Source organism: Blennius ocellaris, assembly GCF_963422515.1.
Source record: "Blennius ocellaris genome assembly, chromosome: 5".
NCBI lineage: Eukaryota > Metazoa > Chordata > Actinopteri > Blenniiformes > Blenniidae > Blennius > Blennius ocellaris.
Window position 1 is genome coordinate 28,973,698 of NC_137654.1, and position 15,587 is coordinate 28,989,284.

The following is a 15,587-nucleotide window of genomic DNA, read 5'->3' on the forward strand; positions in this document are numbered from 1 at the left end:
TATTTCCTGCAAAGAAACTCAAACTGAAAAACCAGTCAAGAGGTGAAATGACAGTAAACATGTTCAGGATACGTCTTTGCATTAAACTGTGGTTATAATAACTCATTACACACATTTTGCACGTTTATAAACGTCTAAAAATTAGACCAAAATAGCCCAACATATAATGTAGAACATGTTATAGTGCGTTGCAGGATATATTTCACCATGTATTTAGATTATATCGTTAGATTTGATGTTAAAACGACCGCTTGCAATCTTTAGATTTTTAAAAACGTTGGCGTGTCGACCAAAGAGCCACAAAAGTGTAATATTTGTACAGCAGGACGACTCGTCAGTCTGGTTTTTTTTTTTAGTCCCAGTCACAAAGAAGACGTGTTTATATGTCTACTTCAGGTAAGAACAACGTGTGTCACGTTTTAATGATTAACTCTTAATAACACACCATTAATCATTAACAAAAATAAAAAAATTAACGAGTTAATAATTAATGGTCCATTATGTTTTATTCTTAAATGCCTTCATCTGACGGACGTTGTGTTTTGTTGTTTTTTTTCACCAACAGGTTTATGGCCTAATCAGAGCAATCTGACCATTAACTTCAAGCTTTTCAACAATATTATGGACCACAGAAGAAATAAAAAAATACAAATGTTTATTCACGTACAACCAAAAGTGGGAGCTTTTATTGAGTTTGACTTTTCAGTTGCGGCCGTTTTCTGTCAGCCATTTTATTGTACGTATTTTAGAGATAAAAGTGGAAAACAAACTTCAGGCACATTATAAAATGACGAGACGAAAACAAGAATGAAGTTCCTGACATTCAAGTTATGAATAAATACATAACAATTACAAGGAGAACACGTATGACAGGATGTGAAATCTTTGGCAAAAGGCCTCGTCGCCATGCCGACGCCGCACCGCTTCGCCACACACTCGACGCTCCTCATCGCTTCTGCGCCGCGCAGAGACGAGGCCCTCGGGGCCCGACGGCGTCGGACTCGCCGGCGTCCCGGCTGCAGCCGTGAAGGGCGGCTCCGTCCTCGATGCCCCGGGCGTAGAGACGCACCAGCTGGCCGTGAACCCTGAGACGCAGGAACACAAGACGGCGTCAACGCGTCTGGAGCTGGACAGTGTGGAGAACCACGACTGTGTCCGGACGATTTGTTGTATGTGCAGGTTAAAATCCCTGCATGTGTATTTAGGGTGCTTGCTGATATTTGAGTGACCTGGAAATATCTCTGTTTTGACTGATTAAGCGATAAAGCCCTTTCTTTAATGGGACAACATGGCTTCCACAAAACTATATGTTACATTTTTGCTCTTATCTCCCAGAAACGTAGAACAGCCACACTAAAGAAATATGTTTCTGAGCCGTTTCTCCTTATTCCGACCATTTCCGTGTAAAAGTGATAAATGTGACTCCTTGAAATTAATAGTTATTTAAAGGATGATTCAGTCGCCAATATGTGTCACATGCTAAAATGTCACAAACAACAAAAAGTGATGATAAAAACTAAAACTACTAAAATAGTTCCAACTTCTTGAAGATGATATCCTTAAAGAATTGTGTATTAAACATTTCAGAATTACACAGTTTTGTTAAATATAACAAACTCGTACCAGGTTGCATTACTTCATAAGCTGCAGTACCTCCATTTTGAACATGAAACATGTTTTGTTTGTTCGATGTATTTGTGGGAAAGTTGTCGAAAATGTCTCTTTTACTGATCAAAGTTGCAGACGAGCGGATAAGGTTTGAGTTCAGGAGCCACGTTGCGGCTCAGTTTCACCCCGAGTGAGCCGGACCGGTCAAATATAATATAATACCAAACATTTACTGAGGAAAACTACTGCAGGCCAATTAGAATGAAACCTTCTTCACTAATACGAGTTTGCTGTCTTTCAGACGAGAGTCTCAGTGTTGTTTAGTGTCTGCTACTCTTAAGATGTGTTGGAAAAAAAATATATATTTTATTTGAAATTTTGCTCATTTGCTTGGCTGTTTCACCAGATGTTTCACCTTATGTCTGAAACCATTGGTTGTATACGCCTTTCATAATACGAGTCATTCCGTCATGATTCACAAAATAAAAGGACCAAAGTTTTTTGCCTGCGAGTCGAAACTGAGACTCGATCAAACAAAAACCGTGACACGCGGAGGACCAGAATCAGAGCTGTTTACAGGTTGGTGTGGACACACACACTCTAATTACACACGAAATGTCGATACGTCCGCTGTTTGTGTACGACCGGGATGAGTTACAGAGCGCCGTCGATTGATTCCGTCTTACTTGCAGAGGATCTCGGCGAAGGGCAGAATCTCGCCGTCGCAGTTCCACACGGACACCGCCGGCGCTTTGCTGCAGCACAGGCCACACAGGAAGGGGGCGGCGCTCTTCTGCGCGCCGGCCTTCTCCGCCAGGCGCTGCCGGGAGTCGACTCTGCTCATGGCGTCGCCGTAGCCACTCTCCTCTTCGTCCGCCCCGGCGCCGGCCCCGCCCTCGTCTCCGTCGTCGTCGTCGTCGTCTCCGCTTTGAGGCAGCGAGAACCGGATGGCCTTCACGCGGTGGACCTCCACAAAGGGCAGGTCGAACTGGTGACACGAAAGAGAGGAAGCCTTCTGAGTTGGTGTGTGTGTGTGAGTGTGTGTGTGTTTTGTTGTTTCCTCTCATACCTGATCCTGTGTGCTTGTGTGTCGGTGGAGGAACTTGAGGAAGGCGAGAGGGTGAGTGTCCCACACCAGGATGAGGTCCCCCGTCCCGTCGGCCAGGTGGGCGGAGGGCGACAGGCCCAGGGGACTCCTGGCACACGAGCTGGACATGCAGGTGAGGGACACACACCTGAACCTCCCCTCCACCCTCACCCACTCACCTGGAGAGGAGGTAGAGAGGGGGAGGAGGTAGAGAGGAGGGGGAGGAGTCAGTGCCCGAGCAAACAACATCGCGTGAACGTGAACTAATGCTTGTCAAGTATCATAACAGCGCTCTTTCTCTTGACTCAACTTTTTTTCCTTGATCATCATTGCTCTGACTTCGCCCTGGCCACCATTCATAAATACATTAATATCAGAAATAATCACTTTTATTTCACATTTAAATTTGTTATTTCTAAGTTCCAGTGCGCTAAAACCTCATTTATGCACATTGCCATACATTGTGCAGCCCATTCCTTTTGCTTCCTATCAGATGTGCTCACACACACGTCGGCATTTTCATCCATCACAATGAGCCGATGCGAGTTTGTGGTGAATGAGAAACACGTTTCACTCCGGTCTCACACAGGCTTGTGTACTTTAAGTCGAGCACAAATACAATACAACAAAACAAGCACAGGATGTAAAAAATGATTCTGAAGCAGCATTTCCTGACAGGAAATCTTTTTATTTCATTATTAACTCTTGAAGACTTTTGAGCTGTTCGAACATGACATGAAGAAAATCGTTTGAGTATTGTCCCAAAACCAGGAAACTGCACCGTGGATTGTATTGTTTGTTCATGGCGAGTTAGTGTTTCATAGGTCATGGGATAAATCAGAGATGTTGCCGTTTAATGGGGAAACATAAAAGGATTCTTTGATCGCTTGTTAAAACTGTATATCTTACATTACAGCGGCGGCATAAAGTCGGTCGGCTGGGTTACGTGTGCAACTTGAGTCGGGGTTGCACAATAGATGTAATTAACCCAGATGGAGATTGTGAGTGGGTCACAAAAACCAACTTTAAATGTTGATGATTTGTACTGAAACCCTCAACAACACACACACACACACACACACACACACACACACACACACACACACACACACACACACACACACACACACACACACACACACACACACACACACACACACACACACACACACACACACACACACACACACACACACACACACACACACACACACACACACACAGGAAACACTTAGTTTAATGTGTGGTTTACCTTCAGATTCAGCACTGAGCCGGCTGAAGTGGGAGCTGTACAGGGAGCCTGAATCTGCAGACTGAGGGAAAAGTCTCTCCGTGCTTCTGGAGCACACACTGCACCTAAACACACACACACACACACATATATATACACACACAGTTTCACTCGGTTGTAAGTCTGTGAAATGACAAACCCCTTGACCTTGACGCCCGTTCATAAGAGCATTATAAAGTATTTGCTGAGCTCCGGGGCCCAGCGGCCCGAGAACAATGGCCAAAGGCGCTGCTCTCTCTCTAAAGGGCGACCGAGGCTCACCTTTCATCTGGATCATGTTCCTCTTGCCACGGTTCCAACCCTCCTTAAGGTGCAGCCAAACACCCGAGCCCCCGCCGCCCCACCAGTCCGTCACGCTGCCCCACATAAGCGAATTCGAACCTTCTCACAGGCGCTTGAATAATAATGACGCTGCTCACATGAACACTTTCTCTCGTTCGGATTAAATGGTTTTGGCATTTCCAATCAGGTTGAACAAAACCCGCCGTTACGTCACGTGGACTCAGAGGAAGGCTGAGAGTTGAGGAGAGACAATGGACGTTTTGCATCATTTACTGTTGTGGAGGCAGAAAAAAAACTAAAAACCCTTGAAAACGCTCAGATTGGTTCATTGAGGTGTAAGAAAATACTGTATTTTCACAGCTTCTGGACTCTCAAAGAGCTTTCGTTAGTGACGCTGAGCTATTCGCGGCACGCTGGAACTCCACCGGGACAAACTCAGGGTTCAGTTTGCTTCTTTATACAGACGGGAGTTCAGATCACCGGTCTGGATCAGGAGACGACCTGCTGCACCAACTCTCTGACTCCGTTTCTTATCGTGTGTTCAGGAAAAATACACAATAGTTTAGCTCAAAATGTCCTCCGATTTTGGATCCCAACTTGTATTGATCGTGTGACACATGCCGGCTGTATTTCTTTCATTCTTTTCTTGTCATTTACCCATTTTGCCCATTCTCAAGTGAACGTTTAGCTAAATAATTCTAACAATATATAATTGTAATAATTGTTTCCTCTCTCCATCTTTCTCTCTTGTTTGTTGGTTTGGACTGCGTGCGTTTAGTATTTACCCCGACAGGCAGCGCGTTTTATCTCTGGGACTGGACAACAGCGGGTCTGCAGGGAGATACTCCACAACGCCGGCGTAGCTCCTGTTGCTCAGATACACGACGGTGCCTGGTGAAGGAGAACAGGTTGGTGACTACGACTGGAACGGGAACAACAAGTCGCCGGCGGCGGGACGGAAACGCCTCAAGAATGTCAGCGGATGAGTCACCGCCTGAATATCAAAATGCAATTGGGAACGCAGGTCCAGACCTGAATAGTCGTATCTGAGAGGTCCCATCCAGCGGTGCTTCTCACTCTCGGCCAGAACGTCGCCGTAGAAACCGTAGCCCACCAGAGACACAGAGTAGCGCGTCAGGGCGGAGGCGTGGTGGACCGAACACACATCCAGAGGCTGGGAGTCTCCTGTAGGGGTGGGGGGGTGGGGGGGGGGGGGCAAACGTACTGTCTGGTATTTTAAACGTTCTGGTCCTTAAAAAAAAAAAAAAAAAGCACGAAGCTCCCTCACCGATGACAATGTGCAAAGCTGAGGTCACAGGGTCAGTCACTCCGACCGTGGCGTAACACACACAGTCTGTTGAACCTGCAAACACACACAATGCGTCAGAATGTGTGTGTGTGTGTGTGTGTGTGTGTGTCACTGCTGTAAAATCCAACTTGCTAATAGTAAACCTGCTGGGATGATGCCGATGTGAAGAGGGCAAGGCTTCAGGCCGACGGCGGGATCGTTCTCACAAAGGCCGGCCTCTTGTTGCGTCCGCCCGATCAAACCGTGGAGCAATTCGCTGAACATGCCATCCCCGCCCACGCACACCACGCTGGCGAAGGCAAACAAAACAAACTCGCTGTTGTGACAAGCGCTCGTCCCCCCCCCCCCCCCCGCAGGCTTAACCTTTATATTGTTTCCCTCTCGCCGCGGCTGTTTTGCGCTGCCGGTTCTCACCCGTCGAAGCCGGTCAGGTCTTTCTTCAGGAGGTGATCTCTGGCCTGGTTCGCCCGCTCCGTCACTAAACCGCCCAGACGAAACACTCAGTATGTCGCTTCCATTGTTTTTGAAACTCGGTGAAAAGCTCATGTGCTTCTTTTACCGATGACGTGAGAGCTGATGCCAGCCAGCTCAAACAGGGGGGCGACCAGCGAGTGGTAGACGTGTCTCCCTTTTCCTTTCCCCCCGAACGGGTTGATGAACACCAGCAGCCTATGCGGACGGACTGGACCTGAAACGCAAGACTTTCAGGTCTTAGGAGAGGTTTTTTTTTTTTTTTTTTTTTTTATATATACTCAATTTTTATTGAACAGTTTTCCACATAACAGTTACAGCAAAGTTGTCAGCATATAAACATTGATCAGCATTAAGCAGCATTCATGTAACAATAATCTTGTATCTGTTGTAATGAACCGCTATGGAAAGTAAATGGTTAATGAGGTGCCAGCATACATCAGTTATCTATACATGATAGCAATTATTTGTTGGGATACACTGTCCATTTTGAAGAGTAAATAGTGATGGCTTTTTTCGCTGCTGCAGTAAAAATGTTCAACAGATATCCATCAGTTCCCGTAATTGTTTCTGGTATATCACCTAAATAGAGTGTCATACAAGTGAATGGGATCTGTAGACTGAGAATTTCTTGTCTGATTTTCCAAATATTTTCCCCAATATGTTTTAATTTCGTGACAGTTCCAAAAAATCTGACAGTGGTGTGCCTCGGAACCACCACAGGACCTGTTAGGAGAGGTTTTATAAGAGATCCGACGCGGATTAGATTAGACACTTTGAAGCCGGAGTGTCGGCGGCGAAGCGCCTTCGGTCCATCGTCAACCGTCCCTACTGTGAGTTTTCAGCGCCGTCCGGAGGTGTTGGGTCCACTGGTCTCGGAGGACCCGGCTGGGGCAGGTGAACTGGATCCGGCCCAGTCTCCACAGTAAACCACCGCCGCCGCTACTATTACTGCTGCTGCTGCGCTTCACGTAGAAAACTGAAGGCAAGATCACAGATAAGCAAATTACAACCGCACAGTCAACACACCCCGGTCTAACAGAGATAGGAAGTACAACACCTGTTTTATTACAGTTTTTTTTTATATCCTCCACTGCGCCGGGGAAACTTACCCGTAAAGTCCTTGTCCGTGTCCTCGGCTGACTTTCGGGGCAGGATTTCCACTCTGCCCTCCTCCACGCCGACCACCTCCGACACTGGGACTGAAACTGACGAGGGAAACTTTAACAGACACGCTCTGGTCGTCCCTACAAGTGCAATCTTTTAGCCCGCTTATGGCACGTACTCATCAAGGACAATTAGAATTAGAATCGCAGAGATACTTCCAATACCAAACATTTATATTTACGCTCTGTAAATTAAATATAGAACATGGGTGGATGTTGTTGTATATATAGGGAGTTATGAAGCTACGGGTACTTTCTTCTGGTTTTCACAGAAACACATGCAGGAGCAGTAAGATCTTTTAGTCAGACTGAAATGCAAGTAGATGATGGCAGATGACAAATGAGTGAAACTTTTTTTGGCTCCAAAAACAATAAAATAATGATGCGGAATCAGTTTAAGAAAGAAGAGTCTTTTTGTCATAGCATCGGATTTTAAGATGCAAAAAAGAAAAAAAAACTTTTCTGAACCAATTAAAGTCTTTAACCACATATCAGTATCATATCATTGTTATATCAGAGTTTGGTGACCTTTAAACTTGACAATCTCAATCAGAAATAATTAAATCAGATTGAAAAAAACCATTAAACTCATGTTTGGAGAAAAAAAACAGGTCAATAGATTAAAAAAAACAAAAAAAACACGTTAAGTAACTTGTGTATTTTTCCACTTTGTAGTTTATGTAATAAAACGATGATAATAAAAGATGGCAGCGTGATCATCCCTCCTTACAGGATTAATTCCGGGCATCTCCTCCCACCAAGTGGGTGAATCCGCCCTCGGGCCATCATTTACTGCTCAAGACAACCGACGACTGAGGAGCCGCTTCCTCGTCTCAGGGCAGGAGTTTGCGTGTCAGGTCTGTTTTCAGTAAACTGGCTCGGTGTTGCGGTTCAACTCGTTTTTCACGTTTTCTGCATGCACACCAAATAGCCCCAAATCATAAGTAATGGCTCTGGTTTCAGGAGGGGGGTGTCCCTGGTTACCTGTGAAGGTGGTGAATTTTTTTTTTTTTTTACAGTGCTCCTTATCACCAGTGTGCAATTTAATTGTGGGGGCAGATAATAGATTAAAACTGCAAAATAGATCAGAAACTCCCTGTGTCACTTGCATTTCGTTCAGAATGACCTGTTTGTGACAGAAAAAAAAAGTAAAGTAGAGCTTTATTCCTCCCCAGGGGGGGAAACACAACCTTGCAACAACTCACGGTAAGAAGGTGCAGAATTATAAAATGAAGGAATTAAAAATATGTTAAACATATATAAATCTAACAGGAGCAAAAAAAAAAGAGCACAAGAAAATAGAATAAGTAAAAATAAAACGAATAAACAATCCAGGAAAAAAAAAGAAATCCTCTAAAAATAGAGTAAATGACAGAAATGGTAAAGAGAGAGAGAGAGAGAATTGAAATAAATAAATAAATAAGTAAATAAATAAATAAACAAACAAACAAAAGTAAACTGTATGAATGAAGTCACCTGCAGCCTCTCGAGACTGTCGATGGATGACGCTGATAGTGGAGGAGGTGAAGGACAGGACCTCTCACCTGTTTTCTTATCTCGGTTCTTCTTATCGACCTCGGTCCACTTGAAGTGCCAGCCCGTCAGCGCCGCCCGGTGCCGCCGGCTCCCGACCCACAGGCTGGACTCCAGGCGCAGGTCGGTCTCCATCTGGGCCGACGCTCCTCTCACATGTTACACCCGAAAGGGAAACTCTCGCACCTCTCCGGGGAACGAGACGCCCGGATCGCGATCTATACCATCGGGGCCCTTATCTGTTCGGCTGTCACCCTCCGCGGAATGCGTCGTGTTTACGGGAGACACTTCCAGGTCATGTCAACGCGGAACGTCGGCGGCTCCGCCCGCTGTGCGCCTTGCTTTATTTTTCTCCCAAAAATACCCGCGTCTCCGCCACGCCCTGTTTCACCTGCTCATTTGCATGCGACGCAGCTGATTGGACAGCGCGAGATTTACCTGGGAGGCGAGTCTCAGGTGTTTTCACGAGTTTCTTTCGAAGAGGATGGGAGAAGTCCAGCGTTTTGTCACTCATTTGTGAGATTATAGGCTTTTGGCAACAACAAAGAATATTACAATGATAAATTCATTCATACAAAACACAGTTGTTTGATTCTCAAACTGTGGCTCATGTCCCTCCATTAGTACATGAGCTCCTTCTAGTGGTACCAGGAGGACAGTCTTTTCTTATTTCGTTTGTTCCCCAAACGATATTAATTGGAAAAATGTTCCGTTTTATCAGAAAAGTAAAACTTATATTAAAATAATAATACTGAAGTTAAAGAAATAATTAGAATGTTTTCTTTACTCTCTCTCTTTCCCTGACCTCTCCCTCCTCTGTGTGTGTGTGTGTGTGTGTGTGTGTAATGAATGTATTATTATTATTATATTATTATGTTTATGTTTATTTATATACTAGCATGTGATATGTATTTAATATTCTTTAGTCTTATTTGTATTTTACATTCTATTCTATTTTTTAGTTCATTTTGTTGTTCGGTAATCACTATGTGGAAGGTGTAGGCTTCTAAATATATATATATATATATATATATATGTTTTTATTTTTTGTTTTACTATTCGCTAAATGTATATAATGTTGTTCTTCTGGCTGTTCTCTTCTAATCATGGCAGTGTTTATATGATAAGTCACTCAGGGGACACTGTTGCACAATTTTTGCTTTCATGAAAGGAACATAAATAAGTGAATGAAATGAATGACTTATTGAATTCTGTGGTGCTGAAAAGCGTGTCTATCGAGGATTGATGAAGTATTTCTACTGTTCTATTGTATTCTATTCTATAGAATATTTCTTCCGTGGCAATGAGACGATCATGAACATTTTTCAAGTTTTTATTTTCCTTCCTTTCCCTTATAAGAGTTACACAATGTGCACTATGAGGGCCTTTTAATAACCCCTCTGATGATCCGAGGGACATTTACGAGCGCGTCCTTCAAAATAAAACCAACCGCCGTTCCCGACTTTTATCCTGAAAGTCCACCGGACCGGAAGTCCCGTTGGTTATTGTCGCGTGCTCCTTCCTCTCGCTTCCTCCTGGTTAGCACGCGGCTAAAAAAGCTAACGAAACAAGCCTGTTTAAAAACCTGCAGCCGGACTATTATGACCGTGCGGAGCCGCGCGGCTTAGTTCACCTCTGTTCCCGTCGTGTCGAAGGAGTGCGAGTTAATCAAAAATGAACATACGAAACGCGAGGGTAAGTGTTTTTTTTAATAGGCGCTCCCGGCACCACGCCGCTCCTCCTCCCGGCAGCTACAGGCTAGCTCTCGCCCCTGCTGCTGCTGCGGCCTCTCCTCTCCGCTCCTCCAACCCCCCCTGTCCTCTTCTGTTTCAGCCCGAAGACCTGATGAACATGCAGCACTGCAACCTGCTGTGTCTGCCGGAGAACTACCAGATGAAGTACTACTTCTACCACGGGCTGTCGTGGCCGCAGGTGACTGATCCATGTCCCGGATGTGTGTCTCCCACCTGTCCCCCCCCCCCCCTCCTTCTCTAATAAAACCCCCAAACTGTCGGTCTCCTCCAGCTCTCCTACATCGCTGAGGATGAAAATGGGAAGATCGTGGGATACGTGCTGGCAAAGATGTAAGAAGTTGAGACTGTTTTTTGTTTTGTTTGTTTTGCATGTTGACATCTTTTCAATGATCGTGGTTGATTGTTGATGGGAAAAACTGTGTTTTCAGGGAGGAGGATCCAGATGATGTTCCTCATGGACACATCACATCCCTGGTGAGTCCAAATAAAACAGTTTAAACTGTTAAAAACTACCGCCTCAGTGTCATTACGGAGTATTACTTCCGTGTTGTTTAATAACTGATTATTTAACTGTTTCCTACTCGTGCAACGTTATTAATGTGATATTAATGAATGGATGACTTAAGTTTTATTGCGTTCTGGTGGAGGAAAAAGGTTCAAATGTAACGTGTTGTCCCACTTTGTTTTCCCACATTGCTTCTATATTCTTGCATTTATTAATAACCAATCTGCAACAATCTTAAGTTCAGATTCAGAAGTATTTATTGTCAGTTCTTTAAAAAAAATGCAGAATTGTGAGTGCAGTCTGGGCGTGTGCCACATTAAAAGAAACAACCCAAAAAACGGGGGAACATTTAAAAAAAAAAAAAAAAGCCATAAAATCTGTGTGTAAAGGAGGTAGATGGTGATATTGTTTTGCCCTCTGAGGAGGAAGTTGTGCTTCCGTCCAGAGAGAGAATTCTGTGTTCTCTCTCTCTCCAGGCGGTGAAACGATCCCACCGCCGACTCGGCCTGGCCCAGAAGCTGATGGACCAGGCCAGCCGGGCCATGATCGAAAACTTCAACGCCAAATACGTCTCGCTTCACGTTCGCAAAAGGTGCCGCTCGACTTGTTTTGTTTTGGGGGTTTTTTTCACCCCGAATTCTTGTGTGTAAATTGTCGGCGAGTCCAGACTGACTCTGTGTTTGTCGTTCCTCCCCTGCAGCAACCGAGCAGCCCTGCATCTCTACTCCAACACACTGAAATTCCAGTAAGTCCATTTAGGCGCCGCTGCTTTTCTCGCCCTCGGGGATTGTTGGTGTGTTTATTTACTCGGCTGTCAAACAATACTGACGTCATGGGAGGGGGGAATAAGTCAATAATAATAAGTCATAGTGTCACGCACTCTTAATATATTAATTATTTATACACATTCAAATGAGCTGAAAGTTTTCCAAAGTAAAGTTACTTGCTGTCATTTATTTTTGTCTTGACATGGTTTGTTTGTTTGTTTTTTTGCAGGATTAGTGAAGTGGAGCCGAAATACTACGCAGACGGGGAGGATGCCTACGCCATGAAGAGGGATCTGGCCCACATGGCTGATGAGGTCAGTTTCTTTTTTCTATTTTTATTATTATTATTATTCACTGTGCAGTGTTTGTCGGCATCCCTGAAAGAACTGCTTCTGTTCCTTCTGACTCCGTCCATATTTACTCTGCAAATGATCCCGATGGGATAAACACAGGACAAGGAGTAAAAGAAATTAGTGGAAAGCTTGTTTAGTTCCCTTTTTAAATGGCGCCTCGTGTGTTAATTAAAAAAAAAAAAAAAAGTATATAGGTTTCTCTCCGGGAAGAATTTCCCAAATCTTCTGTGCCGATGCCGAACAGATTTTCTTTGGTGTCGACTCGTGTTTGGTGGAATGGATGATTGAAGTCTGAAGGAGGTGGAGGAGGTGGAGGTGGAGGTGGAGGTGGAGCGCTGCAGTCCGGGACCAAACTCTCTCCTCCATCCAGACGACGACGTTCATCAGAACCTGAACCACTTTCTAGAAGAACTCATTTTCACACTAAGACTGATTTCTGTTCACTTTACATTATCGAGTAATAAAGACTTTTCACACCTTTTGTTTTTTTTTTTTTGTCTGTTTACTGTAAGAAAACGTGTGAAATGACTTAACTTCAGATACGAGGACTCATCTGGATCTTTTCTTTTTCTTTTTTCTTTTCGTTTTTTCCCCCTTCTTTTCTTTTCCTTCCTGTGTGTCCAGCAGCTGAGGAAACCCGGAGTGCGCCTGTCGGGTCCGGAGGCCCCAACCGGCCAGAGTCCGTCGGGCTCGGGCGACCAGGAGAGGGAGAGCGAGAGGGACAGCGGCGGGGAGAGCAAAGAGCTGAGCGAAGTCAGCGAGGCCACAGAAAGCACAGACGTCAAAGATTCCTCCTCCGACTCGCAATGACGCCGCAACCACTAGACATTTTTAAACAAAATAAAAAATCTAACAATCAGTCATCCTCCTTTTATCTCCGCTGTCAGACTGTTGCCGTCTGCATTACAAAGCGACGTCCTCATCGCCCGGGTTCTTTTCTTCTCCAGCGACTCTCCACACTTCTGTGAATTCAACCTAAACTCCCCCAAACACCTTTGTTTGGCAGTTCTGAAGACAAGTTGTGCTTTCTAATTTGGTCTTTTAAGTTTTTTTTTTTTTTTTTAAATGAGAATACTGCAAATAAATCTTTCAAACATTCTCGGTGTTTCAGTTATTTCAAGGAGAGAATATTTTGAGGGGAAATTACAAAAGAACTTAAAAAAGTGGAAAACATTAAACTGTTTAATGTTATATTGCATTTACAAGAATGGGTATCGGATTAAAAACTGCTCAAAGTATGAAGGATAAAGTAAATATAAAAGCAATTGGATTTGTGGCTTAAAGTAGATTTTCCCCACGAAAACTCGCAATGTGGATGAATAAATACGTTCTGGCGACACCTACTGGTGGCGCTGGTGAAATTGCACCACTTGACCTTTGATCCCTGATACCGTGCTAAAGTTAGCGTCGTGGCGATTCACACCTTATGAAATATCGCAGAAGTGACACACACACACACACACACACACCTTTAGTCAAGAACAGGTAAGTCTCGAACTAATATTTACTATTATTGCCGTTACAGTTAATGCAGTTGCAGTAAACGTTACTTTAGGCGTATATGTAACTATTTGAGAGCTTAATCTGTACGGTATTGTCAACATGGCGGTGGATCATGTGTGCGGATTATAATTCTATTTAATCCACAGTAAAAGTGTTAATGAGACTGATTTACACATTTTAAGCTCTCAACTAAAGTGTGTCAGGTTGCCTCCAGGACACACGTTCACCTATGTGTAATATGTTGTGTATTTCTCACATATATATTTAATATTAAAGTTTAACAACAATAATAATATTAATTAAATTTATAACACACAATGATTGTGCTTCCAGAAAAAAAAAGCACCGGTGCTCATCATTGTTGACTCTACATGTCTCTTCTGGAGGGATTAACATGAATTTGCTGGATGTTTTTGATAATGGTGCAGAGCCATGTATAACATCATGGAAATACAACATTCCTCACATAATTCAGATTGACTGCAAGTGCAAATAAAGGCCTGCAGGGATTTGTCACGTCCTCAGGCATGGCCATGCATTTTCAAATACATTTATTATGATATGATTTATATACTTTTTGTACTCATTGGTACAATAAGTGGCCCCAAGTCTGTCTATCTATCTATCTATCTATCTATCTATCTATCTATCTATCTATCCTCACTCAGACTCTCTGAATGACATAATGTGCACCTCACATTTGACTGTAGCAGGAAGTCCACGTGGACACGGTGACAAATTGAGGCGAAATACTTTAAAAGTCACTCCTCACCATCATGAAAGCAGCAATTTGCCGCCGCCTCAACGTAGTCGTTTAGAACGACTCTGCTGCTGGAGCCTGTAAATGACCCCCTACTGCAGAACAGAGCAGCGGATCCCTCCTGGCCTGTGTCTTCCAAGTGTGTGTGTGTGTATAAAACCTGTTGAATGACACTTAAAGTCAGCTTAATGAAAGCGTCTGCTCCCTAAAATTAAATACTTTCACAATCCTTGTTGACAGCCGAGTGTAAAGATGAAGTTGCCCTCACTTTATTTATTTTATTTTGACCCATCTGTTATCTCACAGGCTAAAATATGTCTTCCAAGTGCATTTCTTAAAAAAAAAAAAAAAAAAAAAACAGTTTTGTTTTTATAGCCTGTATTGCACAACAGCAGCCTGCGAGAGGAAGGAAGCAGCAGCAGTGTCTGAGAAGTACGTGGCAGAGAAACGGAGCAAATTATGGACAGCGACCTTTCAGAAAAGTTCGGCTGTTTGTCACTAAAAGTGGAGCTTCACACCTCCCGAGGCTGTTTCTCACCTCGCAGCTCGACACGCGAGAAGACGAACAGCAATGTTTCTGCCGTTCTTGACTAATCTGCCACCAGTTTAGACTCACAGCGACCAGGAAATCGCAGCAATGTCAGGCTTTGTCATTATTTACCCCCCCCCAAAAAAAGAAGTCTAAAAAGAGTTTCACCCTTTTCTTTACATGTTTCCTCTGCTTATCAGCAACCCGTATTTAAAGAAAGTTAGTGAATGCCCTCGCCTTCCCGGATGAAGAATTTACTCATGAGATGGGATGTTTCTATTCTGCAATACTGACTCAGGACTGCGCTGAGAATCACCCCTGACATGCTTCTCTTTCACCTGAGCCGCAGCAAAGCAGCTGATTTCACTCAGCGGCCAATCAGAGGCGGGATGTGACTGCAGACCTGCTGAGGAGGGCGAAGCCTGGAGGAGGAGGAGGAGGGAGGGGGGGGGGGACTTGACTTGAAGAAGAAAAACAAAAGAGAAAGAAACAAAACAGGTTTTCACGCAAACACATGAGCACAATTGCACACTGAGCATGTGAGAGAGAGAGAGAGAGAGAGAGAGAGACAGAGAGAGAGAGAGAGAGAGAGAGAGATGAACTCCACTCCACCCACATCCATCCGAGTCCAATGCGAGGGGGAGGTGAAACAGTCGAGTGCTCACTCTG

At 44.1% G+C, this 15,587-nt stretch overlaps 2 protein-coding genes across 2 annotated transcripts; one reads left to right on the forward strand and one right to left on the reverse strand.

Moving 5' to 3' along the window:
- Positions 1 to 698: 698 nt before the first annotated feature.
- LOC308130817 (ceramide kinase) lies at positions 699 to 9,063 on the reverse strand. The gene is made up of 13 exons (XM_080497309.1): positions 8,759 to 9,063; positions 7,161 to 7,256; positions 6,881 to 7,027; positions 6,137 to 6,265; positions 5,992 to 6,055; positions 5,721 to 5,866; positions 5,557 to 5,631; positions 5,301 to 5,453; positions 5,054 to 5,159; positions 3,948 to 4,051; positions 2,678 to 2,874; positions 2,295 to 2,596; positions 699 to 1,085 (listed from the first exon to the last, which is right to left on the reverse strand). Exons 1-13 carry the CDS (start codon positions 8,880 to 8,882, stop codon positions 947 to 949), a joined length of 1,782 nt encoding a protein of 593 aa, XP_080353435.1. The 5' UTR covers positions 8,883 to 9,063; the 3' UTR covers positions 699 to 946.
- A 1,207-nt stretch (positions 9,064 to 10,270) lies between these two features.
- On the forward strand, positions 10,271 to 13,224 carry naa10 (N-alpha-acetyltransferase 10, NatA catalytic subuni). The gene is made up of 8 exons (XM_080497427.1): positions 10,271 to 10,442; positions 10,581 to 10,679; positions 10,773 to 10,831; positions 10,930 to 10,975; positions 11,483 to 11,598; positions 11,707 to 11,751; positions 12,003 to 12,087; positions 12,751 to 13,224. The coding sequence occupies exons 1-8, from the start codon at positions 10,422 to 10,424 to the stop codon at positions 12,934 to 12,936; spliced, it is 657 nt and encodes a 218-aa protein (XP_080353553.1). The 5' UTR covers positions 10,271 to 10,421; the 3' UTR covers positions 12,937 to 13,224.
- Positions 13,225 to 15,587: the final 2,363 nt, after the last annotated feature.

What these genes read in the sequence shown, in the direction of transcription:
- LOC308130817 (XM_080497309.1), bottom strand. Translation starts at nt 8,882, where the DNA reads ATGGAGACCGACCTGCGCCTGGAGTCCAGCCTGTGGGTCGGGAGCCGG. An exon ending in GACGGCGCTGAAAACTCACA is followed by an intron (nt 6,266 to 6,880) that starts GTAGGGACGGTT and finishes CTTGCGTTTCAG; the next exon opens with GTCCAGTCCGTCCGCATAGG. An exon ending in GACCTGACCGGCTTCGACGG is followed by an intron (nt 5,867 to 5,991) that starts GTGAGAACCGGC and finishes TGCCTTCGCCAG; the next exon opens with CGTGGTGTGCGTGGGCGGGG.
- naa10 (XM_080497427.1), top strand. Translation starts at nt 10,422, where the DNA reads ATGAACATACGAAACGCGAGG. An exon ending in ACGGGCTGTCGTGGCCGCAG is followed by an intron (nt 10,680 to 10,772) that starts GTGACTGATCCA and finishes GGTCTCCTCCAG; the next exon opens with CTCTCCTACATCGCTGAGGA. An exon ending in TCGCTTCACGTTCGCAAAAG is followed by an intron (nt 11,599 to 11,706) that starts GTGCCGCTCGAC and finishes CCTCCCCTGCAG; the next exon opens with CAACCGAGCAGCCCTGCATC.